Source organism: Garra rufa, chromosome 1 (assembly GCF_049309525.1).
Source record: "Garra rufa chromosome 1, GarRuf1.0, whole genome shotgun sequence".
Taxonomy (NCBI): Eukaryota; Metazoa; Chordata; class Actinopteri; order Cypriniformes; family Cyprinidae; genus Garra; species Garra rufa.
The window spans coordinates 54,583,850-54,609,737 of NC_133361.1; the positions used below are offsets into that span (position 1 = coordinate 54,583,850).

Below are 25,888 nucleotides of genomic sequence, written 5' to 3' on the forward strand. Positions count from 1 at the left end.
GAGATAAAAAATCAGAATATCCTTTAAATTATTTTTTATTCAGTGGCGGAAACGTGCTTCCATAATATAGTGACTGCACTGCATTGAAAAATCATGTAGAGAGCTGTTTAATGTACACTCTATCACAGCATCAATATTTTATGCTGCAAAAAGAATCTAAGAGTTTAATATTTGTCTTTTGAAAATGTCTTTCATGTAGTTTATACGTGCACTCATCTGTGGCTCGATGGAGGAAATGTCTTCATGCCGTCAAGCTGAAGGATTCTATCTTGAACATTGTGTAAGTTGAAAGTGACATAATGAACATTATGAAAAATGTAATGTTACTTTTGGAATATTGTGTTTTTTTTATTATTATTTGAGTGGGATTTCAGTTTATGTAGCCAGATTATAAAGTAACTTATGTTGTGAATTTGCTTTTTAGCTATAGCACTCTTATTGAATATTTAGGTGACGTCAAAAGAAAACACTGCATTTCTAGTAATATTTAACATGATTTCTCTTCACAGTCATGTGAAAGGCCGTGTTTTGGTGGCTCTGGCTGATGGTACGCTGGCCATCTTCCACAGAGGTCTTGGTAAGACACTGTTAGTTTACTAATAACTCAGATCATTCTCTCACTCTGACTTTTAGCTGTTAAAACCATCCTCGTTTTACTTTTACAGACAGCCAGTGGGATTTAACCAACTACCACCTGTTGGACCTCGGCCGGCCGCATCACTCAATCCGCTGCATGACCGTCGTGCATGATAAAGTGTGGTGTGGCTACAGGAACAAGATCTATGTGATTCAGCCCAAAGCCATGAAAATAGAGGTCCGTAATTATGTCTCAGTCTTCACTGTATTTGTGTTTGCATTTTGAGAAATGTGTTGCATGCAGTATGAGTTACATAGAATTTTCTGAACTTGCTTAAGCAGGATCTTTTTTTACAATTTTTCTTTGTGTGAAACAGAAGTCTTTTGACGCCCACCCGCGTAAGGAGAGTCAGGTGCGTCAGCTGGCCTGGGTGGGTGACGGTATCTGGGTGTCTATCCGGCTAGACTCAACTCTCCGCCTCTTCCACGCTCACACCTTCCAGCATCTCCAGGATGTAGACATTGAACCATATGTCAGCAAAATGTTAGGTGAGAATACTGTAACTATTTTTTTAAAGGTTCATGGGGACCACCTTGTAATTATTTGCTTAATTAAATTATATCTAAACATATTTTATACACTTTCAAGGACTATTTCTTTGATTATACATTTACACGTTCTACAGTACTTTGTAGATTAACATACACTACCAGTCAAGACGTTTTTTAAACAGTGTGATTTTAATGTTCTTTAAAGAAGTCACCAAGCTCAGCAAGCCTGCATTTTTTTGATCCAAAGTACAGCAAAAAGAGTAACATTTTGAAATATTTTTACTATTTAAAAAAAGTTTTCTTTTTGAATATATTTTGTAATAAAATGTAATTTATTCCTGTGATTAAAGCTACATTTTTAGCATCATTGCTCCAGTCTTCAGTGTCACATGATCCTTCAGAAATCATTCTAATATGCTGATTTACTTTTCAAGAAATATTTGTTGTTCTTCTTATTATCAATATTTAGCAGTTGAGTATTTATATAGTGTAGTATTTATATATATTTTTCAGGGTTCTTGAAAGATCCAAAAGATCACCATTTATCTGAAGTACCATTCAAAAGCTAGTCAGTATATGTTTTTTGGGGGGGAAAGAAATATAGAAATCAATACTTTTATTTAGCAAGGATGCTTTAAATTGATCAAAATTGATGATAAAGACATTAATAATGTTACAAAAGATTCTGTTCTTCTGAACTTTATATTCATCAAAGAAACCTGAAAAAATTCTACTCAACTGTTTTCAACATCATAATAATAATAAATGTTTGAGCAGCAAATCAGAATATTAGAATGATTTCTGAAGGATCATGTGACTGGAGTAATGATGCTAAAAATTTAGCTTTGAAATCACAGAAACAAATTACGTTTTAAAATATATTCAAATAGAAAACAGTTATTTTAAATGGTAAAAATATTTCAGAATTGTGCTGTTTTTGCTGTACTTTGAATCAAATAAATGCAGGCTTGTTAGCAGAAAATACTTTTAAAAAAAACATTAAAAATCTTACTGTTCAAAAACTTTTGACTGATGTTATATAAGGTAAATTCAAATAACTGCACAGGTATAAAAGAATTTGGTTAGTTAACAAAAAAAATAATGAATTATGTCAATTAGGTCATCAACATCACCCTCTTCTCTCTCACTTTCTTTTGTGGAACACAAAATAAGATATAAACTGCTGTTCAAATGTTTAGGGTCGCTAATATTTAAAAAAAATTTTTTTAAATGAGTCTCTTATAGTCAAGGCTGCATTTATTATTGTGAAATAGTATTACATTATGCGTTTTAAAATGTAATTTATTACTTTGATGCGATGCTGAATTTTCAGCGTCATTGTCACATGATCCTTCAGAAATCATTCTAATATGCTGATTTGATGCTCAAGAAACATTTATTAATATAATCAAAGTTGAAAACAGCGTAAGAATTTTTATGGAAACTACAAGACTTGTTTTGAGGATTCTTTGTTGAATAGAAAGTGCAAAAGAAAAGCATTGATTTAAAATAGAAATCTTTTGTAACATTATAAATGTCTTTGCTGTCACTTTTGATCAATTTAATCTATTCTTGCTGAATAAAAGTATTAATTTAAAAAAAAAAAGTGTTACTGGGCCCAAACTTTTGAATGTTACTGTATGTCTACAAAATACATGAAATTACAAGAGCTCTTTTTTGTTATGATTTTGAATGCACTTTCTTTTGTCTCTAACAGGAACGGGAAAACTGGGCTTCTCTTTTGTAAGGATCACGGCTCTAATGGTTTCCTGTAACCGGCTGTGGGTGGGAACAGGAAATGGTGTCATCATCTCCATCCCTTTATCCGACTGTAAGCCAATATCACACACAAACACAGTGTACATTAGTACTTTGATGTAGAAGGCAGCATTAGTTTCAGTCTCTTTGGCCACTTTTCTGTTTTTCCTCGTCCTGTTGTTCTTATTATTGTTTCTCGTCTCCTGTCTCTGTAGCTGTAGGTCAGTGTGGATATCTAGGTCAGAGGGGTGAGTGGGAAGCACACTGTTGACAGCGGGCTCATTCTGAGACAAACCCGCCTCGCTTTGCTTGTTTGCTGCATCATGCTCAGCTTTGTTCAATATTTCATCTGCAAGTTCTTAGTTCTTCTTAGATCTCCTGCTCTCTCAAATTTCTTTCCTTCTTTTTGGGCTGATAAACAGTGAATCTGCAGCTAACCAAAATTTGATTTAATGCTTTAATATTAATGACTGCATCCCAGTAATTTCACAAGTGAATTCACAGTGCCTTGCGAAAGTATTCATACCCCTTCATTTTTTTCATGTTTTATGTTGCTGCCTTATATTAAACTTTTAAATTACTTTTTTCCCACATCAATCTACACTCCATGCACCATAATGACAAAGCAAAAACAGAATTATTACAGCTTCATAAATGTACATAAAAAATTTGCGTAAGTAACTCAGTACTTAGCTGAAGCATCTTTACAGCCTCAAGTATTTTTGGGTAAGATGCAAGATGATTTGCACATCAACATTTGGTAATTATCTGCCATTCTTTGCCTCACCTTTTCATCTCTCAAGCTCTGTCAGTCTGGATGGAGTCTGGCAGACATTTTCAGGTTTCTCCAGAAATGTTTGCTTGGGTTCAAGCCCAGACTCTGGATGGGCCACTCAAGGACATTCACAGAGTTGTCTATAAGCCACTCTTGCTGTGTGCTTAGGGTCATTGTCCTGTTGGAACGTGAACCTTCTGCCCAGTCTGAGGTTTTGAATGCTCTGGACTGGGTTTTCATTAAAGCTATCTCTATATTTTGGTGCATTGAGCTTTCCTTCTACTCTGACGAGCCTTTCGGTCCATATGGCAAAATACGTGATCATTTAATTTTTTATTTTTGCATTTTTTTCATTCCTTTTTTAGGTGAAATGTAAACCAGACACATTTATTTTTATTTAAATAATTTTCATGTTTAAATTGTTATTTTATTATTATTATTTTTAATTTTATTTCCTTTCCTTTTTTTATTTAAATCTTTGTCATGCTTAATTGTTTTTGTTGTTAAATTATTATTTTTTTTTATAAATGAAATGTAAACCGGATGCATCTATTTTTATTTAAATCAATTTTTCATTTATTTTAGTTTAAAATTTTATTTTTTCAAGATATTAATATTCAAGAAATATTTAATTTTCTAATAAATAGTATATAAGTATATAATAACAATAAAATAAATGATGAAAAAAAAATAACAAATGCATAATAATTAAACCATATGCAAAAAATACATGGACATTTTATTTATTTATTTTTCACGTTTTTTCATTCCTTTTTTTTAGGTGAAATGTAAACCAGACACATTTATTTTTATTTAAACCATTTTCATGTTTAAAATTATTTTTATTTTATTTTATTTTATTTCCCAATAACTTTTCTTGTGTTGTTTTATTATTTCATTTTATTTTATTTTATTTCCCAAGTCACTTTTTACAAATATTAATAAGCATGGAAGCACTTTTGCTATATTTTGTTTTCTAATAAATAGTATATAATAAGTAGTTTAAAGTATAAAATTGTATAAAAAGTATATAATAACAATAAAATAAACAATGAAAAAAATAACAAATGCATAATAATTATACCATATGCCAAAAGTATTTTTTTTTTTTACTTTTTTTTTAAATATATTGTTTTCATTTTCATTTTTTTAGGTAAAATGTGAACCAGACAAAATTTGTTTTAATTTGAATCATTGTCATGTTTAAAATGTTATTTTATTTTATTTTTTATTTTATTTCCCAAGTTGTCACACATTGTGACTTTTTGTAGAACTTTTTTTTATTTTTTATTAATAAGCATGGAATTACTTTTGCTTAAGTCATCCACACCACTCCAGTCCATCAATTCATGTCTTGTGAAGGGAAATACTGTGCATTTGTTAGAAACAAATCAATCGTTCAGGACACCAACAGACTAAACAAACTCATCAAAAAGGCTGAATCTGTGATCGGTTCTGACCTTGGTACTTTGGAGGAAGTGGTCAAGGACAGAAATGCTGGCAAATGCTTTCGGTCCCTGCTGCTGAAAAACAGCCCCATGGCATGCGGCTGCCACCAGTACACTTTACTTTTGAGATGGTACTCTGCAAGTGATGAGCAGTGCTTGGTTTACTTCAAACATAATGCTTGAAATTGAGGTTCATCAGACCAGAGAGTCCTGTTTCTCACAGTCTGAGGGTCCTTTAGGTGCTTTTTTGCAAATTCCAAGTGTGTTTTCATGTGTGTTCACTGAGGAGAGAATTGAGTCTTACCACACAACTTAAAACGCCCAGATTGGTGGAGTGCTGCAGTGATGTTTGTCCTTCTGTAAGTTTCTCTCATCTGCTTATTTGATCATGGAGCTCAACTAGAGTGACCAACAGATTCTGGTCAGCCAAGGCCCTTCTCACTCAATTGCTCAGTTTGGTCAGGAGGCCAGCTCTAGGAAGAGTCGTGGTTGTTTCCAACTTCTTCAATTAGGGGTAACGGAGACAACATGCTTCTGTAAACCTTCAATGCAGCAGATGTTTTTACTGAACTCTGCCACAGATGTGTGGCTTAATGCAGTTCTGTATCTGAGCTCTACACCAGTGTTGTTTTCGTCAACGATGACGATGACAAAATCATTTCGTTGACGCCACTTTTTTTCATGACGATAACGAGACGATGACGAGATAAAAATGGCTCGTTGATGACTAAAACATGACGAGACGTGTGTGAGTTTTCGTTGACGAGACGAGAATAGACGAAAATGTTAGTGGGTGGTCCGTCAGACATTTCCGCTTATTGTGCATGCCAATTAAAACTTAAAAAGTATCTGACGCTATGCCAAGCCGTTTTAGCATTAAATACTCTTTGCTATACTAGTATGGCAAGCCGTTTTAGCATTCCATCCTTGTTTGTCTTTTATGTTCTAAAACATTCCTTCATTATTGTAATTATTGGTGAAAATAGTCGATCCGGAAGCTCACATTGTGTTGAACTATAGATCTGCTATTTTCAGAACTTATAAGTGACACTACCCAACAGCAAAATACTTACTTACCTACATTAATTTGTTAAAAGACTACTTTTTTCCCTTTTTTTGACTAAAACTAGACTAAAACCTTTTTGACTTTTCGTCGACTAAAACTAGACTAAAACCTTTTTGACTTTTCGTCGACTAAAACTAGACTAAAACCTTTTTGACTTTTCGTCGACTAAAACTAGACTAAAACCTTTTTGACTTTTCGTCGACTAAAATTTGACTAAAACTAAGAAGCATTTTAGTCCAAAAGACTAAGACTAAGACTAAATCTAAGATGGTTGTCAAAAACAACACTGCTCTACACGCAGTTTTATACCTCAGGGCTTGGTTTTTACTCTGTTATGCATTTTCAGCTGTTCAACCTTTTATTAAGACGTGTTTTTTTACAAATCATACCAATTTAATTGAATTTGCCACAGGTTAACTTCACTTGAAGTGTCCCAGAGAGGGTATGAATACTTATGCAATGGAATCATTTAAGTTTTTTATTCTTAATAAATTTGCTAAAAAACAGTTTTTTGCCATTATAGTGTATGGAGTGTAGATTAATGGGGAAAAAAAAGAATTCAAAATGATTTAACACAAGGCAGCAACATATGAAACAAAAAGGCAACAAAATATGAAAAATTAAGAGGTATGAATACTTTCGCAAGGCACCATAACAGGCATTTGCTCTGCAAGATGCTAACTCTGCTGTTGGTGCTCTATTAGACGCTTGAGACACTTGTAGTTAAATGACTTTACGTTTTCTCAGCAGCTAATAAGACTGTCGGAGCGATCGCCTGTCGTCCAGGTGGGGCGGTGCGAGTGTACGGCGATGACACTGTGGATGTTGCATTGACGGGCTCGTACGTACCGTACTGCTCCATGGCACATGCCCAGCTCTGCTTCCACGGCCACAGAGACGCTGTTAAATTCTTCGCTACAGTTCCAGGTAAGACATCAAAACACAGTGCCTCAGTATAGTGACTGATGGGAAGCCTCATTATTGATGAAGTCAATTCCATGAAAGGTCCGGATTAGTAAAATGCATTATTGTGTTGCATTATGGCATCAGGAGTAGGGTAACATTAACAGATGAAACAATTAAAGGTTAGTTCATGCAAAAAATGTGAATGTTCTGTCACCCTCATGTGCAAAACCAGAAATCAGAAAAAAGAAACGTGTGTATGTGTATGTATACAGTTGAAGTCAAAAGTTTACACACACCTTGGAGAATCTGCAAAATGTTAATTATTTTACCAAAATGCATGTAATTTTTTATTTAGTACTGACCTGAATAAGATATTTCACATAAAAGATATATAGTCCACAAGAGAAAATAATACTTGAATTTAAAAAAATGACCCTGTTCAAAAGTTTACATACACTGGATTCTTAATACTGTGTTGTTACTTGAATGATCCACAGCTGTGTTTTTTTAATGATAGCAGTTCATGAGTCCCTTGTTTGCCCTGAACAGTTAAGCTGCGTGCTGTTCTTCAGAAAAGTCCTTCAGGTCAAACAAATTCAGTTTTTTTTCTTTTCTGTGTATTTGAACCCTTTTCAACAATGACTGTATGATTTTGAGAACCACCTTTTTACACTGAGGACAACCGAGGGACTCATATGCAACTATTACAGAAGGTCCAACCTCATTATTGCAACTTAATGACTCTTTCTCTGGTATCAGCATTCCCTTATGGAATTGCACATTTCCCCTCATTACCTGTAGGAGGAGCACTCACACTAAAAAAAACATAATGCTAGAAAAAAAACTTACAAAAAGCTAAATACAAATGTATTCATGGCTTCAACAGAATGTGTTGAGCATATTGTTTTCTGTGGTGTTTAATATACTGACAGGTGAAGTGCAAATCTTTGCACTGAATGTTGTGTTTCAGGTCAGGTCATTGTGCCAGGAGCTGAAGGTACGACTGAAAACTCAGACTCTTCAGCCTCAGATGCCAAGAACATGCTCATTATGAGCGGAGGAGAGGGATACATTGACTTCAGGATCGGTAAGAGCCTCAGTAAGAAATCTTTCAGGAATCTGTTCATAAGCAGCATGTTTCATAATGTAGACATAATGTAGCTCATGTTACCTTCATATTCAATTACAGTAAAACCTAAAGTTGTAAAATATTGTTACATTTTAAATATCTCTTTTCTATTTTAATATCTGTTAAAATAAAGTGCATTTTAAAATATTCAAATAGAAAACACTTATTTTAAATAGTAAAAATATTTCAGAATTTTACCGTTTTTGCCGTAATTTGGATCAAATAAATGCAGGCTTGGTGAGCAGAAGAGACTTCTTTAATAACCTTAAAAATGTTACTGTCCAAAAACTTTATTTATGACTGGTAGTGTAGTTCTACAGTTTGTGAAGTTCTGAAACTGCAAAGAAAAAGCTACAGAAAAATTATTGCTGTATCAGTGGTCTACTGACAGGATGTTATAATACGTCTCTCTTTCTCTCTCTCAGGTGATGAGGATGCTGGTTTGGGACGAGATGAAGATGATGAATCAGCCGAACCCACTTTGAAGCTGCAGTCGGCTCCTGCCAAACCTGAGCGCAGTTATGTTATAGTCTGGCAGGTTGCTTTTGGCAGTGAGTGAGCGATAAATCACTGCTGCAGGTTCAACAGAGAACTCTAGGTCAACCCACGTGGGCCTATTATTTAACGTCATACTATTCTTCTTATTAATACAGATACTGTTATTATCATTATTATTATTAATAGTGTTGTTTTTAATACCTACATCACAATGAGTTCTAATATTTGTGCTTTTAGATGTTTATTTAATAATATTATTTAATAAGAATCTGGCATTGACAGAAAAGATATCAGTGTTGAAATGAGGGAACAAATTGGAGACTTGAAGTCTGTCCATAACTGTATTGCAACTATATGAAAATCCTGTGCTAAAAGTTTTAAAGAAGTTTTCACAAAAATGAACATTTGCTAAAAATGTACTCACCCTCAGGCCATCCAAGATGGAGATGAGTTTACTTCATCAGAACAGATTTGGAGAATTTTAGCATTACATCACTTGCTCACCAATTGATCCTCTGTAGTCAATGGGTGCCGTCAGAATGAGAGTCCAAACCGCTGATAAAAACATCACAATAATCCACACCACTCAAGTCTATCAGTAGATGCGCTTCCAATAAATCTTGATTAAAACAACTGTTGCGAAATGACACCGTTTCCATTAACCGATGTTATGCAACTAAAACGTCAATAAGTCATGGCGATGGATTTTGGTAGGTTTACGTTATGTTGCAGCAACCGCAGCAGCCATTAATTTTAATTGTAAGAGACCTAGGCATCTACTGTACCTTTACAGAAGCAGCAGAAAGAAGCTGCTTCTGAAACACAAGCATTGACTAGAGTGACCGCGATCAGCTCCACAGACTTCTACAGTCTAAATAAGGGGTTATCCAAGCTTTAATGGCAAGGAAAGCCCATTATTCAAGCATTGTGTAGTCAATGCTTGTGTAAGCGGCTGCATATGAGGAATTTTTTTAAGGTTATAGTACATTAAAGTATGATAATGTGACGTACACAAGGTGATCTGTAAATGCGAAAAAGCCTTTTCTATTGCAGTTTTTTGAAATATCCAAAAAATTTCCGAAAATGCCTGAAAATCCGCCTCACGCAAGCATAAAAACTTTTTTTGTGATATATGAGAGTTTGCGAAATTGACGTGTTTCCATTAGACGCATTTTCAATTTGCAATTTCAGTTTTGCGCAATTTGAATGGTAATGGAATTGCAGCTACTTATCGTCTTGTGAATTTAAAAAGCTGTGTGTGTTCGTAAGAAACAAATCCATTAATAACAGGGGTGCACATAAGTGGTCCGCAGGTCCAGATCAACAAACTAACACTGTATAAGATTTCTATTCGAACTGAAAGCATAATTTTTGGCTATTTGCTCCTTTTCTCAAAACACAATGCAAAAACGTGACTTTTCATTCACTGACACTCTTCACTAATCGGAAACACTAAACCCTGCAGAGCGTCTGTACTTGCCGCCAACCCGCCAAAATAAAACTTGCTAATTTAGATTTGAAAATGATGAAAATTCACAAAGGATAATTTTACTTTTTAGGTTTACTATAAAATAATTGTATTTTTATTTAATACTCCCTTTTTATTTTAAAACATAACAGTATGATCGCACTTTAGTCATGTTACATTTATATTCAATAAGAGTACAAAGTAATATTGTGAAATATTGTTACATTTTAAACATCTCTTTTTTATGTTAAAATGTATTTTATTCCTGTAAAGCAGAATGCAAAAAAATTCAGCTTTGAAATCACAAGAATAAATTACATTTTAAAATATATTCAAATAGAAAACACTAATTTTAAATAGTAAAAATATTTCAAAATTTTAGTTTTTGCATTATTTTTGGCTATTTGCTCCCTTTTTCAAAACACAGTGCAAAAACGTGACATTTCATTCACTGACGCTCTTCACTGATCGCTCTTTAATGGGAAACACTAAACCCTGAAGAGCGCGTGTACTTGCCGCCAACCCGCCAAAATAAAACTTGCTAATTTAGATTTGAAAATGATGAAAATTCACATTAAAATTTTTTTTTTTAAATTATCATTTTACTTTTTAGGTTTACTATAAAATAATTGTATTTTTATTTAATACTCCCTTTTTATTTTAAAACATAATAGTATTATCACACTTTATTATAAAAAAATAAAAATAAAAATGAAGTCCAATGATATTATCACTATTATTAATCAATTTTAATTTAATAATTCAGTTATATTTAATGGGTCACACTATGTGTAGTGTGAGGACCAAACCAAATCTCCAGGTACTCTTATGAGAACCAGGCACAAAAAACTATGTGCACCCCTGATTATTAAGATGTTTTTATACAAGTCCCAATATCCATATTGTTTTTTCCAATGAAAAAGATGTCTCATCAGAATCAGGAGAGAAATATGCACACATCAAGCACCTTTAATGAGCAAAAACAGCCCAAAACAAATATATCAGTGGATTTTGATGTGAGAAACCAACAGGAGATGGACTTTGGAGGAAGCATTATTATGGACTAAGACTTGAATTTCATCCAGAATCAACAGTTTGAAGTTAAAAACATCTTAATGATGAATATGTTTCTTATAAGCACAGCTTTTGGCTTCACAAGATGCTAACTGATGAACTGTAGTCGTGAGGATTACATGTGGATTATTGTTATGTTTGTATCAGCTGCTTGGACTTTCATTCTGACGGCACCCATTCACTGCAAAACTTCTACAAATCTGTCTAAAATCTTGAGTAGCCTGAAGATGAGAAGCGAGTTTTCTTTTTTCGGTGAACTATTCTTCAGTTTACAGTACTTTAGGGAAATGTTTTTGTTTCTGTTAGCTGCTTGAGATGATTTTTGTGTTTTATGTTGTTCACAGAATTGATCAGAGGTTTCTCTGTGCACTATGGCAGTGGTAGCATTGTGTAGTTCATGTATATAGAAACTCAGAGAGCTATTTTTGCTATCTGTACGGCGTAGATCTCGTGAGCGGTGTGTCTCAGCACCTTACGGCATGGTGTGCGCGTCTGCATGAGTCCTGTATCATTCCTATAATACGGAGCCCCGGAGCTCTAGAAATTCGGGCTTCCCTCACGCTAGAGCTTGCTGGCACTTTAAAAGACAGTACCGAATATACAGTAGACGAACCTAATTTCTGGAAAGAACAATATACGGTAGTGTTTATTCCAGTTGAGACGGTCTGCCCTTTTACCAAAGGATGAAATGTAGAACAAATAACATACTAAACAGCCTAGTTGTCGAATATTTTGCATCGCCAAGGCTTTTCGATGTTCTGTGATTTTCTTGAATGGACAGCAACGGACAAAATAATGTTAATAAAAAAATTTGACAGGGATTGTATAATAAATGATTTGTATTTCTTGTGTCAGATTTAGTTTCGTTTGCTTCAGCACTAAGCATCTCAGATAATTAATGTCGGTTTTGTCTGTGTCGTCTGTCCCAGGCTTGGGTTCGAGTGTGTTGAGTTTTCTAATTCTACTCAGAGTTTTGCGCTCCTTTTGTATCTGGTCTGTACGACACTTTTATTGTACCTTGATGTCTGTTGAAACAAATGCAACATATTTGACTTTTTATGTGTAAATGGGAAAATGGGTTGGGTTTGGGCGCATTCGCTGTTTCTTTTCAATTCTGACACATGAGGAAATCTTTATATCATTGTCGTTGCCATTCCAAGTATTTATTTTCATAATGAACTTTGCGGTTCAGAATGTAACTTTTTACATGTTTGTGAACAAGGTTTTGTTTTACATCAGACACCTTTAAGAAGCGATGTTTTCTTGTTGAAGGAACTGACTAATAATTCTGACAGTGTTAGCATAACCTCGATGGGTCATTTGGAAATACACGTTTATTGTGTTAAGCTATGCATGTTTTTTTTAAAAGTACACTGCAGTTTGTTCGTTCAACTTTGTTTATCGCCACCTTTTTGGGTGGTTGTGTGTGGAAATGATTGAGATATAGTACTGCGTTTGTGTGTGTGGATGAGGGTGTGTTTGTCGCTATATCCCTTAAATCTTACTGGACTAGCTGTGAGTGCCACAGCTTGTCATTACTGTGTTTTTCTTGTCAAAAGTTTGCTAAAACTGCATCATAGCCTTATTTTTAAACTCTATTAAACTCAATTTCATGGGGAATTCACTTTCTGTCTTGGTTTTATTCTCTCATGTGTTCATATGTTCATGTAGTGATGTCTGATTCAACAACAGGTTTGTCTTCTGAACCGATTGCTTTTAAAGGATGTTCACGTATTTCTTCCTTCATTCGAAAGAAATTAAGGTTTTTGAGGAAAACATTCCAGGATTTTTCTTCATACAGTGGACTTTAATGGGGATCAATGGGTTGAAGGTCCAAATTGCAGTTTAAGTGCAGCTTCAAAGGGCTCTAGACCAGGGGTTTTCAAACCTGTCCTGGAGCCTGCCCTGCACATTTTGCTTGTCTCTCTCATCTAATACACCTGATTCAAATCATCAGCTCATTAGTAGAGACTGCAAGACCTGAATTGGGTGTGCCTAATAAGGGAGACATACAAAATGTGCAGGGTAGGGGAGGCTCCAGGACAGGTTTGAAAACCCCTGCTCTAGACGATCCCAGCCGAGGAATATCTAGCAGAAAAAAAGTATATACTTTTTAAATGTTGTCAAGATTCTTGCCCTGGAAATCCTGGTTCAGTTTGACCAACCACAAACACCTTTTGTTCCTCAGACCGTTTTTTGCACTCTTCTGCCTGATTTATCATAACTTTTGGCAATCTATAGTACTCCAAATGTTTTTTTCTGGTCCAACAGATTAGTACAGCCCAAAACAAGACAATAACTGACCATTTTCATCAGCAAAATATGCCAGTTTCGTTCGGTTTAGTGGCATTGTTTACATTCAGTGCCGCCAATTGTTGACATGTAGTGAAAACACTCTATTGTAGGGCCTATAGACGTTTTTCCTGAACGTGGAAGTCACGCCTGACTCTTAACCTGAAGAGTGCTTTGCATTTTCGGTCTCCAATGTTTCTAGTCAAATTTGCATTCTGAGTTGATAATCTAATGTTAAAGGAACACTCCACTTTTTTTTGGAAATAGGATCATTCTCCGAGTTTCAATATTTATCCTATTTAAAACTTGACTCTTCTGTAGTTATATCGTGTACTAATACTGGCGGAAAATGTAAAGCTGTGATTTTCTAGGCTGATAAGATTAGGAACTACACTCCCATTCCAGCGTAATAGTCAAGGAAGTTTGCTGCCGTAATATGGCCGAAGCAGGCGCAGTAATATCACGCAGCGCCTGAAATTAGTTCCCAGCTAGATTAGCATTTGCACATGTGCTGTGTGATATTACTGCTCCTGCTTCGGCCATATTACGGCAGCAAACTTCCTTGACTATTACGCCGGAATAGAAGTGTAGTTCCTAATCTTATCGGCCTAGAAAATCGCAGCTTTACATTTTCCGTCGGTATTAGTACACAATATAACTACAGAAGAGTCAAGTTTTAAATAGGACAAATACCGAAACTCATTGGTTATTTTTGAACGCGATGCTATTGGTCTAATAGGATTCAATGATCTATGCTAAGCTATGCTAAAAGTGATATCGCCAGAACAGGAGAACGGCTGAATGGATTTCAAAACTGTAAAACTCAACTTATTAACTCGGGGGGAGTTGAAGAATGAGCCTATTTCCAAAAAAAAAAAAAAAACTGGAGTGTTCCTTTAAACATATTAACATGTTTTTAAAAAGCACATGGCTTCATAGCGCCATCACTTGACAATATCGCAATGACCGACATTGTCAGATGTGTGTGTAGATGACACGAAGCTGCCGACGTTAGCTAACGTACATTGAAGTCCCCCTGTAGTGAAAATCAAGTTTTTAATGTTGTTTATGTGTCTATGTGGTGTTTTTCATATGCTTTTAGACAAACCATGTGCCAATCCATTAATCAACACCATTGCTGAGTATTTTCTCCTTAAAACTGTTTTCCCAAAGGCTGTGTTTACATCGCCTCTTCATATCCAAAGTCATCCTGAAACAACCATTTGGTAACTGAAAAACATCATACTGTGTTTGTCCAGCAGGTGGCAACGCTGCACTGTTTCCACAAGCCCTTAGCAACACATGCTGCTAGCGCTGACGGAAACAAGAGAGAGAGAGATCGACATAAACAGAGCTGCAGCACTTACATAAGAGAGCCAGATGCTCTCAGAAGCACTTCTGTGAGTGTGTGTCTGCTCAAATACCTACTCACGTACTTTAAAAACAGAATCCCACACCTACGTAATGTTTTGTTATTGTTATCATATTTTAGCTGCGTTCATTTTAATGTCGTATCTTCAAAATACAATGTTTTTTTTTTTTTTTTTTTTTCAAATTTAACATAATAGAGGGTTTGCGTTTACATCACGGTTTGGCCATATTGGAGACACTCGGATGTAAACAAAAGCATGGATTGCATGGTTAATGTACTTCTGAATACGTTTTTCTGCTAATTTATGCTGTCTAAACGTGTGGAAGCTGTTAAATCACATAGAGAAGGACTTAGTAAGCAGTAAAGAGTGCACTATTTTGACAAATTAAAGTTAAAAGGTGGTAAAGATACATCTGAGCTGTATTAGTTAAGATATTAGCCTAATATTTCACCTACCTGACTGGAAATGATAAGAGCAAACACGAATGTTATCAAGAGTCTTACCCTGGAAATCCTAGTTCAGTTTGGCCAACCACAAAGGCCTTTTGTTCCTCAGACAGTTTTTCGTTATACCTTTTGGCAGTCTATAGTACTCCAAATGTTTTTTTCCCAGTCCGACCAATTAGTACAGCCCAAAACATGACAATAATTGGCCATTTTCAGCAGCAATAATCAGCAAAATATGCAAGTTTTGTTTGGTTCAGTGGCATTGTTTACATTCCGTGCGGCCAATATGGCACTCAAGTCCTTGGTTTTGCTTAGTTTTACCATCTAGTACCATGGTAAGCTTACTTTTTTTCCCCCATGAATTCACAACGTGTGATTTCATAATGTCTCCAGGTCTTGTGAGCGACTACCCAGTTGTTTAACAGCTTTCAGAATCCTAAGCTCAAGGTTAGAAAGTACCAAGTGTGTACGTGAGTATTATAATCTTTTAATGTGATTTAGACCGTGTTAAGACGTTGTACGCTGCAAATGTACACAAAGTCCTTGGGATTCCTTGTGAAAAAGTACACTGCGAGTACAAGTTCTCCTTCACATAGCTTTGAATATGTCCTGCTACAGAGCGTCCAAAAAGTATTATGTCAAATGAGTAGGACACGGGTCAAAGGGCAGTGCTAACATGGCCGGCGTCCAGGCAAATGTCAGGGTTTCCCTGCGGCTGAATCAGGAATTATGAGTGCGACAAACGGTGCATGTAAAGTTTTGGATCACGAGGGCTGTGAGGGGACGTCCTACCCTTCCACCGCAGGCCGTTCCCTCAGGAGAGCCATCTAAACATAGAAGCGCCTCTACTGACCATGTGCTTTTGTGTGCTGTATATTTAGGTGAGGTGTTAGTGTGTCTGGCCAGGATCGCGAGCACGCGTGTGAGGGAAGAAGAGTGTGAAAGGTTTGTTCATTGCATTGGTATCTATATTTATACACACACATATAACAGCTCAAGTGTCGGGCAGTGCTTTGTTTATCATCACTTGCACGGCTGTCCACTTGCTGGCCATGTTCTTACTGGAAAAGCATTTAAAGGTACAGTCACCCAAAATGAAGAGTTGAAGGTAGCCATTCACTTCAAATTAAAATACCATAGTATACTCTAGAATTCAATAGCTACTGGCAACTCTTTGGTTGCCAACAATGTACAAAATATCTTCTTTTGTGTTCAAAGGAAGAAAGAAACTTGAGGGACCTTAATATCCCTTTAATAATATTATTATATTTGAAGGCAACCTCTCAAAACAACATAAATTTTAGTTGGATTCAAATACAAGCTCTTTGTTTTAAGTTATAAAAGGGCATTTCTTAAAGGAACAGTTCATGCATTAATTAAAAGTCTGTCCACATTTGCTCACATGGCTCTCAAATGTCATTCAGCCTTCTGCATATTAAAAATTGGCTTGTTGTGTTTGGTTCATAGGACACGTGAGAACAGATTTGGCATTGACGTCAAATCTGGTGTGCTGTGTTTGAATATGCACATGTGGAAATGATATTTGAGATCTGCTGTACAATAATAATATTAACAGATGTATTTTTCAGTTATAGTGCATAGAGTTGTATGCCAATCTTGGTTTCCACAAAAATATTAATCAGCACAATTTTTACATTTGATAATAAAAAACATTTAACATTGATAATAATAAAAAAAAATAATATATGTTTCTTGAGCAGCAAATCAGCATATTAGAATGATTTCTGAAGGATCATGTGACACTGAAGACTAAAGTAATGATGCTGAAAAATTAGCTTTGCATCAAAGGAATAAATTTCATTTTAAAATATATTTAAATAAAAAACAGCTGTTTTAAATTGTAATAATATTTCACAGTGTTTCTGTTTTTACTGTATTTTTGATCAAATAAATGCAGCCTTGGTGAGCAAAAGAGACTTATTTCAAAAATATATAACAGAGCCCAAACCTTATGCTTGTGTCGAATGAAAAGGAGCAGCTTGAACGTTGTTCAAAACATCTGTTTTTGTGTTCCATAAACTCCTACAGGTTCAGATTGACATGAAAGAATACATGATGCCAGAGCTATTCTTGTAACAACGTATAAAGTGTCTGCTGAGTCTGTGTGTGGTTTCAGTGGGCTGTTAATGAAGTAAAAGTGAGTTTGGTCGTCAGTTTGTTATTCCTCTCATTACTGCCCATCCGTTGACCCATCTGCCCTGTGATGTGTCTGTAATTTATCAAGGCCTCTGAAGGCTGTAATGATTCAGGCTTTTTAATATCCCTGCACTGCAGTCCTCCAAATTTAGAGATAGAAAGAGTGTGTGTGTGTGTGTACTCAGCATGTTTTTTCGCTCGGCTCACAAAGGCGCCCCTAAATTTATCCTGACAGTCTCTGGGGAAATGCCTGGAGAACAGTGCTTATAACCACAGAGGGGCTTGCAGAGCACAAAACTAGAACAAGAGCAGCCGAGACATTTCTCTAGAACAAAACCTGTCGTGGGACGTTAAACTTCCAGCAGATCTGCTCTGTGATTTTGACAGGTTAAAAGTACACAACACTTCCTAAGAGCACAAGTAGACTATCGTAACTAAGACAGAATATATAAAGCCTGTTTGATTCTCGCAGTTTTTGAGAAATAAGTCTTGCTTGCCTCTGCAAAAAAAAAAAAAAAAGAGCTGTGGTTGCTAGGGTGTAGTGAGTTGTTGCCAGGTAGTTGTTCTGCCATTACAAAGGTCCTCTGAGTAATTGTAATAATTTCAAGTGTGTTATGTGGTTACTAGGGTGCTCTTAGTTGTTGCCATGGAGATATGTTGTTGCTAAGGTCCTTGGAGTAATTTTAAGTGTTTTGGTTGCCAGATAGATATACTGTATTATTGCTAATTCTAAGTGTGTTTTGTGGTTACTAGGGTGTTCTTAGTTGTTGCCATGGAGATATGTTGTTGCTAAGGTCCTTGGAGTAATTTTAAGTGTTTTGGTTGCCAGATAGATATACTGTATTATTGCTAATTCTAAGTGTGTTATGTGGTTACTAGGGTGCTCTTAGTTGTTGCCATGGAGATATGTTGTTGCTAAGGTCCTTGGAGTAATTTTAAGTGTTTTGGTTGCCAGATAGATATACTGTATTATTGCTAATTCTAAGTGTGTTTTGTGGTTACTAGGGTGTTCTTAGTTGTTGCCATGGAGTTATGTAGTTGCTAAGGTCCTCTGTGTAATTTTAAGTGTTTTGGTTGGCAGGTAATTGTTATGCTTTTGTTCATTTTATGTGTGTTATGTGGTTACTATGGTGTTCTTAGGTGGTGCCATGGAGTTGCTAAGGTCCCCTGAGTAATTTTAAGTGTGTTATGCGGTTACTAGGGTGTTCTTAGGTGGTGTAATGGAGTTGCTAAGGTCCTCTGAGTAATTTTAAGTGTGTTTTGATTGCCAGGTAGTTGTTACACTGTTTCTAAGGACCTCTGAGTAATTTTAAGTGTGTTATGTGGTTACTAGGGTGTTCTTGTTGCCATGGAGTTATGTAGTTGCTAAGGCCCTCTGAGTAATTTTAAGTGTATTATGTGGTTACTAGGGTGTTCTTAGGTGGTGTAATGGAGTTGCTAAGGTCCTCTGAGTAATTTTAAGTGTGTTTTGATTGCCAGGTAGTTGTTACACTGTTTCTAAGGTCCTCTGAGTAATTTTAAGTTTGTTTTGATTGCCAGGTAGTTGTTACACTGTTTCTAAGGTCCTCTGAGTAATTTTAAGTTTGTTTTGATTGCCAGGTAGTTGTTATACTGTTTCTAAGGTCTTCTGAGTCATTTTAAGTGTGTTTTGATTGCCAGGTAGTTGTTATGTTATTGTTCATTTTATGTGTGTTATGTGGTTACTATGGTGTTCTTAGGTGGTGCCATGGAGTTGCTAAGGTCCCCTGAGTAATTTTAAGTATGTTATGTGGTTACTAGGGTGTTCTTAGGTGGTGTAATGGAGTTGCTAAGGTCCTCTGAGTAATTTTAAGTGTGTTTTGATTGCCAGGTAGTTGTTACACTGTTTTAAGGTCCTCTGAGTAATTTTAAGTTTGTTTGGATTGCCAGGTAGTTGTTATACTGTTTCTAAGGTCTTCTGAGTCATTTTAAGTGTGTTTTGATTGCCAGGTAGTTGTTATGTTATTGTTCATTTTATGTGTGTTATGTGGTTACTGTGGTGTTCTTAGGTGGTGCCATGGAGTTGCTAAGGTCCCCTGAGTAATTTTAAGTGTGTTATGCGGTTACTAGGGTGTTCTTAGGTGGTGTAATGGAGTTGCTAAGGTCCTCTGAGTAATTTTAAGTGTGTTTTGATTGCCAGGTAGTTGTTACACTGTTTCTAAGGACTTCTGAGTAATTTTAAGTGTGTTATGTGGTTACTAGGGTGTTCTTGTTGCCATGGAGTTATGTAGTTGCTAAGGCCCTCTGAGTAATTTTAAGTGTGTTATGTGGTTACTAGGGTGTTCTTAGGTGGTGTAATGGAGTTGCTAAGGTCCTCTGAGTCATTTTAAGTGTGTTTTGATTGCCAGGTAGTTGTTACACTGTTTCTAAGGACCTCTGAGTAATTTTAAGTGTGTTATGTGGTTACTAGGGTGTTCTTGTTGCCATGGAGTTATGTAGTTGCTAAGGCCCTCTGAGTAATTTTAAGTGTTTAGGTTGCGAGGTAGTTGTTATAAGTGTGTTATGTGGTTACTATGGTGTTCTTAGTTGTTTTAGTTGCCAGGTAGTTGTTATGCTGTTGCTAAGGTCCTCTGAGCTATTTTAAGTGTGTTATGTGGTTACTAGGGTATTCTTACTTGTTGCTATGGAGTTATGTTGTTGCTAAGGTTTTCTGAATAATTTTAAGTGTGTTATGTGGTTACTAGGGTATTCTTGTTGCTATGGAGTTATGTTATTGCTAAGGTTATCTGAATAATTTTAAGTGTGTTATGTGGTTACTAGGGTGTTCTTAGTTGTTGCCAGGGAGTTATGTTGTTGCTAAGGTTTTCTAAATAACTTTAAGTGGGTTTTGTTTGCCAGGTAGTTATTATGCTGTTGCTAAGGTCCTCTGAGTAATTTGTATGTGTGTCATGTGGTTATTAGGGATTTTTGAGTTTTTGCCATAGAGTTATGTTGTTGCAAATGTTTTCGGAATCATTTTAAATGTGTTTTGGTTGCCAGGTACCTGTTACACTGTTGCGTAATTTTAAGTGTGTTATGTGGTGACTAGGGTGGTCTTTCTTGTTGCTATGGAGTTATGTTGTTGCTAAGGTTGAATAATTTTAAGTGTGTTATGTGGTTACTAGGGTGTTTTTATTTCTAGATATTGAGTAATGTTGTTACTAAGGTTTTCTGATTAATTTTAAGTGCGTTAATGTATTATGTAACACTAGTGTGTTCTGAGATTTTGCCATGGAGTTAAGTTGTTGCAAAGGTTTTCTAAATAATTTTAAGTGCGTTTTGGTTTTCAGGTAGTTGTTATGTTGTTGCTATGTTTTTTTGAATAATTTTAAATAAATTTAATAGTATTGTGTGGTTGCTATGCTGCTATGGTGCTCTGAGTGGTTGCCATGCACCTGCTAAAGTTCAGAGTAATTTTTTGTGTTTTGCAATGTGGTTGCTAGGTTGTACTGAATGGTTGAGGTACAGTTGCTAGGTAGTTGCTGAGGCTTTTAAGGTAATTTTAAGTGTGTTATGTGGTTCCTAGGGTGTTCTTAGTTGTTGCCATGGAGTTATGTTGTTTCTAAGGATTTCTGAGTAATATTAGGAGTGTTATGTAGTTACTTGGGTGTTCTAAATTGTTGCCATTTAAGGTTTTCTGAGTAATTTAATTAAGAGTGTTATGTGGTTGCTAGGCAATTGCTATGCTGCAAGGGTGTATTGAGTGGTTGCCGTGTAGTTGCTAAGGTTCAGAGTCATTTTTTGTGTGTTGCTGTGTGATTGTTATAGTGTACTGAATGTTTGAGAGGCAGTTGCTAGGTAGTTGCTGAGGCTTTCTGAGAAGGTTTTGGTGTGTTGCTATGCTGTTGCTAAGGTCCTCTGAGTAATTTTAAGTGCGGTATGTGGTTACTAGGGTGTTCTGAGTTGTCGCCATGTTACTAAGGTTTTCTGAATAATTTTTCTGAGTGTTATATGGTTTCTAGGGTGTTGCTATACTGCTAGGGTGTTGTGAGTGGTGTTGTGGTCCTAGGTCATTTCTATGTGGTTGCTAGGGTGTTCTGGTTGGTTGCAAGGTGGATTCTTACTGGCCTGACTCTATATGACATTCTGGTGTTTTATACTAAATATAAATTATACCGTTTGATACTATTTTACCAAAATTATGAAATATGGTTTGTTAAAGGTGCAGTATGTAATATTGACAACTAGTGGTTGAAATGAGCACTGCATCCCAAATTCACTATATTGGAAAGAATTGTTTCTCCTGCCGCCTCCTCCTGACTCGACGCTTACGTGGGTTTTCAAATTGAAGACATGCAACAGGTTGAGCGCAGCTAACAGTGGAGTGCAGTAAGCTTTTCATGTTTCAAGTTGATGAGTTAATTTATCAGTGTTTTAATATGCCTCTGGTCATAGAGTGTTTTAGATGTATGCTGAGGCTTGTTAGGTCGGGTAGAATCTGTGATATCTAAACCTTTTTTTCTTTTTGCTCACTTCCATGGCTGCAATACGCTGTGTTTTGCACCAACTGGCAACCCTAGGATGTTGAAATCCTATTGGTTAAACTGGCAGTGGGTGGAATCACATAGACCAAAACTAAACAGACATTCCGACACGGAATGCACATTTCAAAGTAGAATAACTGTCTGTGGCATTGTTTTTTAGAGTAACAGGTATGTAAACTTTCTTAAATAAAACATTATGGTATTTCTATGGTTTAGTACAATCCAAAAAGAGGATACGGCACCAATTGCATGTTTTTGTCTGTAAAAAAGAGTAGAAAAGTAGCACAACAAGCATACTTTGTGGTGACATTTATGTCTGTTCCATGAAAGGTTGCAAGATGGGTTCATCCAGAAAGATTAACCCCTAGGGTAAAAGGTTAACTATGAGCAAAAGTAATAGTGGTGGTTTCCTTAGAAGTCAACACAAAGGTACAGAATGTACTCATTAGAGTGAAACATGTCAGAACATGCATTTAACTCTAATACCAATCACATGAATCCTGACGTCCTCAATGAACCTCCTGCATTCTACCCTGGAGGAGAATGAAATGTAAAAGGTCTTGACTCGCCCATGAAAGCATCTGAGTAACAACGGTACTCTTGGTACACTTTTGTCCCACACCAGGGATGTGTTTTAGAGCTATTCTTAGTACAAGAGATTCTGTCAGCAAGGTTAAGCAATCCTTGTAGACACACAGCACAGGTGAAACAGTTGTTGTGTCGACTCAGTCCTGACGTCAGTAGCACGACATTTGTGATGGAGTAGTCAGGACTGGAACAGTCTGAAACCTTAGATTTTACTGTATTATTTAATAGTGTGGACATTTTGGTTGACAGTAGGAGAGGGACTGTTTGTAAAATAAATCATTTATTAATGGGAGAAATTGCATTGTAAAATTGTTTTCAGCAGCCATTACTCCAGTCTTCAGTGTCACATGATCCTTCAGAAATGATTCTGATATGATGATTATCAATGTTGAAATCAGTTATGCTGCTTAATATTTCTGCTTAATATTTTTGTGGGAATTGTGGTATATATTTAATGATTGTGATCAATTTAATGCATCCTTTCTAAATTAATGTATTCATTTCTTGGTTTCGAAAAAAAAAAGAATCAATCAATTGTACTAATAGTGAATGCTGTTAGCCAACCTTTTTGTAGAGTTCAGTCTTTCCTTCAAGTTGACAGGAGCTGTATTACTATGTCTACACCCGCTGCCCGGGGGTGAAACAAATATGGCCGCTAAATTAACCGCTAAGGCATTCAGAACCCATTTTACTTTAATAATGTGATGTACTTTCAAGTGAAACAGGTATTCACAAAGAACGAAATGGGGCAGGACTCGATTTCATGTATTTAGAATGGATTGGATTGTAAAAAGTGCTGTGTATTATGTGTTTGAAGGGCAGAGGTTGAAAAGTAAGAGGACTTTCCACATCAGCTAGATTAATGTCAAAGAAGTTCTTTCTGTTTAAACTTTTTTAGTTCAACACAAAGTCACAATTGTGAAAAATAAGAAAGGAAGAAGTACTGTTGTATTTTATTTACTTAAGTGGATACAATTAAGGGATAATTGTCGATGGGCTGTTGAATTATTACAAAATAATGCACACCTGAAGTGGCCACGATGCTGAGCAGGTTTTTCTCTAATGATTCAATTAACCGGAGTCAATTTTCCACTTATACTACGGTTACCAGACATTGTTCAGATCCATTTCAAGACATTTATTAAGATGATTAAGACCTGTATCACTTAATATAATGTAAATGATGTCTCTTACTGAAATATGTTGTAAAAAAAAACACATGAACATTTTTTTAAAAATCCACATCGATTTATGTATATTTTGGACTTTGGGGGGAGCCATTATTTCGATGATGCAAAATGGTTTCACTCTGTGAGCTACTGGCGCTTCCTGTTGCTATTTTTACCACAACACAACTTGGAAAATAAAATACTAATACGATGACCACAACTACTGAAAGAGCTTACAGGTGGTGATGGATATTAAGTGTAGGCTAAAAAAAAAATGCTGTACCATCAATTATCCCCACATGGAGTCTAAACACACAGTGAAATCCATGCTGAGAAACTCCTTCAGTGGCTGCGGCGTCATGACAAGCGTCGGCATGTTTACATCCTGCCAGGATGGCATCTAGCGTTTCTTGTCTCTGCCGTTTGTAAGCTCTTTCAGTAGCTGTGGTCTACTAAAAGCCTCAAGGCTAAAGTGGAGAGGACAAAGATGCTGGTCTTTAGGAAGTTTTATTTGTCCACAGGCATCTTCCCATTCTTTTGTCCTCTTCTCATCGTTAGGAAAAGCAGTGAAGACTTCAACTGAAAATTGCAACTAAAAGCCACACAATGTGGCCATTGTATCAGTATTTTATTTAAAGAGTTGTGTATTCTGAGTTGTGTTGCAGTAAAAATAGGAGATAGCATCAGTAGCTCAACCAAGTGCAACCATTTTATGCCACAATGGCACCACCCATAGTCCAAAATATGTATAAAACAATGTGGATTTTTAATAATGTAAGTCTTTCATGGGTTTTCTACTACATATTTCTAGAAGAGACATAATTTACGTTATATTAAGCTATAAAATCTTAAAGGGAACCCTGCGTATTAAGACTTATAGCTTAATATAACGCAAATTAAGTCTCTTACTGAAATATGTAGTAGAAAGCCCAAAAAGATTTACATTATTTAAAAAATTCACGTAATTAAAATTCTACATTTGGACAGTGGAGGGTGGCATTCCAAGTTTACATCATTTATAAGCTATTTCAGTAGCTGTGGTCTACTAAAAGTCTCAAAGGCATCAAGGCTTAAGTGGAGAGGACAAAGACGCTGGTCTTTAGGAAGTTTTATTCGTCCACAGGCATCTTCCCATTCTTTTCTCCTCTTCTTATCCCTAGGAAAAGCAGTGAAGACTTGCCCTTCGACTGAAAATTACAACCAAAGACACACAACGTGCCATCGTATCAGTATTTAATTTTCCGAGTTGTGTTGCGGTAAAAATAGCAGCAGGTAGCGCCAGTAGCTCACAGAGTGCAGCCATTTAACATCAATGCAATAATATGCATAAAACTATGTGGATTTCATGGGTTTTCTACTACACCTTTCAGTAAGAAACATCATTTACGTTATATTAAGACACTTGGCATCGATGGAACCGTGACGAACCTTGAACATCCATGGAACCTTTCAAATGCAGAAAAAGTTCTTTATAGACCTTTTTCCTGAGTAAACGTCTCCATAGGAACCCATTCAAATAAAGTTGGCAGCTTCGTGCCATTTACACACTCATTAAACTTTGAGGAGCGAGGCACTGACAAATGACGGTCATTGCGACATTGCAAAGTGATGGCGCAATAGAGCCATGTGCTTTTTAAAAACATTTTAATAGGTTTAACATTAGATTAACAGCTCGGAATATATGCTACTTTACCTAGAAACACTGGAGACTGGACACTTCAGGAAAAACATCTATAGTCGAAAAAGATTTTTTATGTTCTTCAAAATGGTTCTTTTATGAACTGTTCAATGAAAGGTTCTTTGCGTAACCAAAAATGGTTCTTCTATGGCATGACTGCAAAAACACCCACAACTTTATTTTTCAGAGTGTATCCCTTTAAAAACACCTCCTCAGTCAAATAAAGTAGTTGCCACGCCAACTTGCTACTGTAAACAAAAGCAGGCATTGTTTGCTCCGCCTCCTGGGTCTTCTGATTGGTCCACTGTTTTGGAGCTGACATTGATGAGCTGCGCTGCTTGTAAAAGTTAAAATTCTTTTAACTTGACACTGCGTCTTAAAAATCGTGTGACTCATGTGCGAGACGCGAGCGTCATACGTGTCCATCTAGGACGTGTTTACATAGAAAAATAAT

General features: G+C 36.0%; 1 protein-coding gene across 1 annotated transcript in view; it reads left to right on the top strand.

Moving 5' to 3' along the window:
- The window catches only part of spag9a (sperm associated antigen 9a), a 58,049-nt gene extending 47,293 nt beyond the window's left edge, over positions 1-10,756 (top strand). Inside the window, exons 24-32 of the mRNA XM_073842850.1 lie at positions 200-280; positions 510-577; positions 666-814; positions 954-1,125; positions 2,846-2,959; positions 3,102-3,134; positions 6,923-7,102; positions 8,052-8,168; positions 8,636-10,756. Of these exons, the coding sequence (XP_073698951.1) occupies positions 200-280; positions 510-577; positions 666-814; positions 954-1,125; positions 2,846-2,959; positions 3,102-3,134; positions 6,923-7,102; positions 8,052-8,168; positions 8,636-8,769 (1,048 nt within the window). The 3' untranslated portion in view covers positions 8,770-10,756. The remainder of the gene's footprint in view (positions 1-199; positions 281-509; positions 578-665; positions 815-953; positions 1,126-2,845; positions 2,960-3,101; positions 3,135-6,922; positions 7,103-8,051; positions 8,169-8,635) is intronic.
- The last annotated feature ends 15,132 nt before the right edge of the window (positions 10,757-25,888 follow it).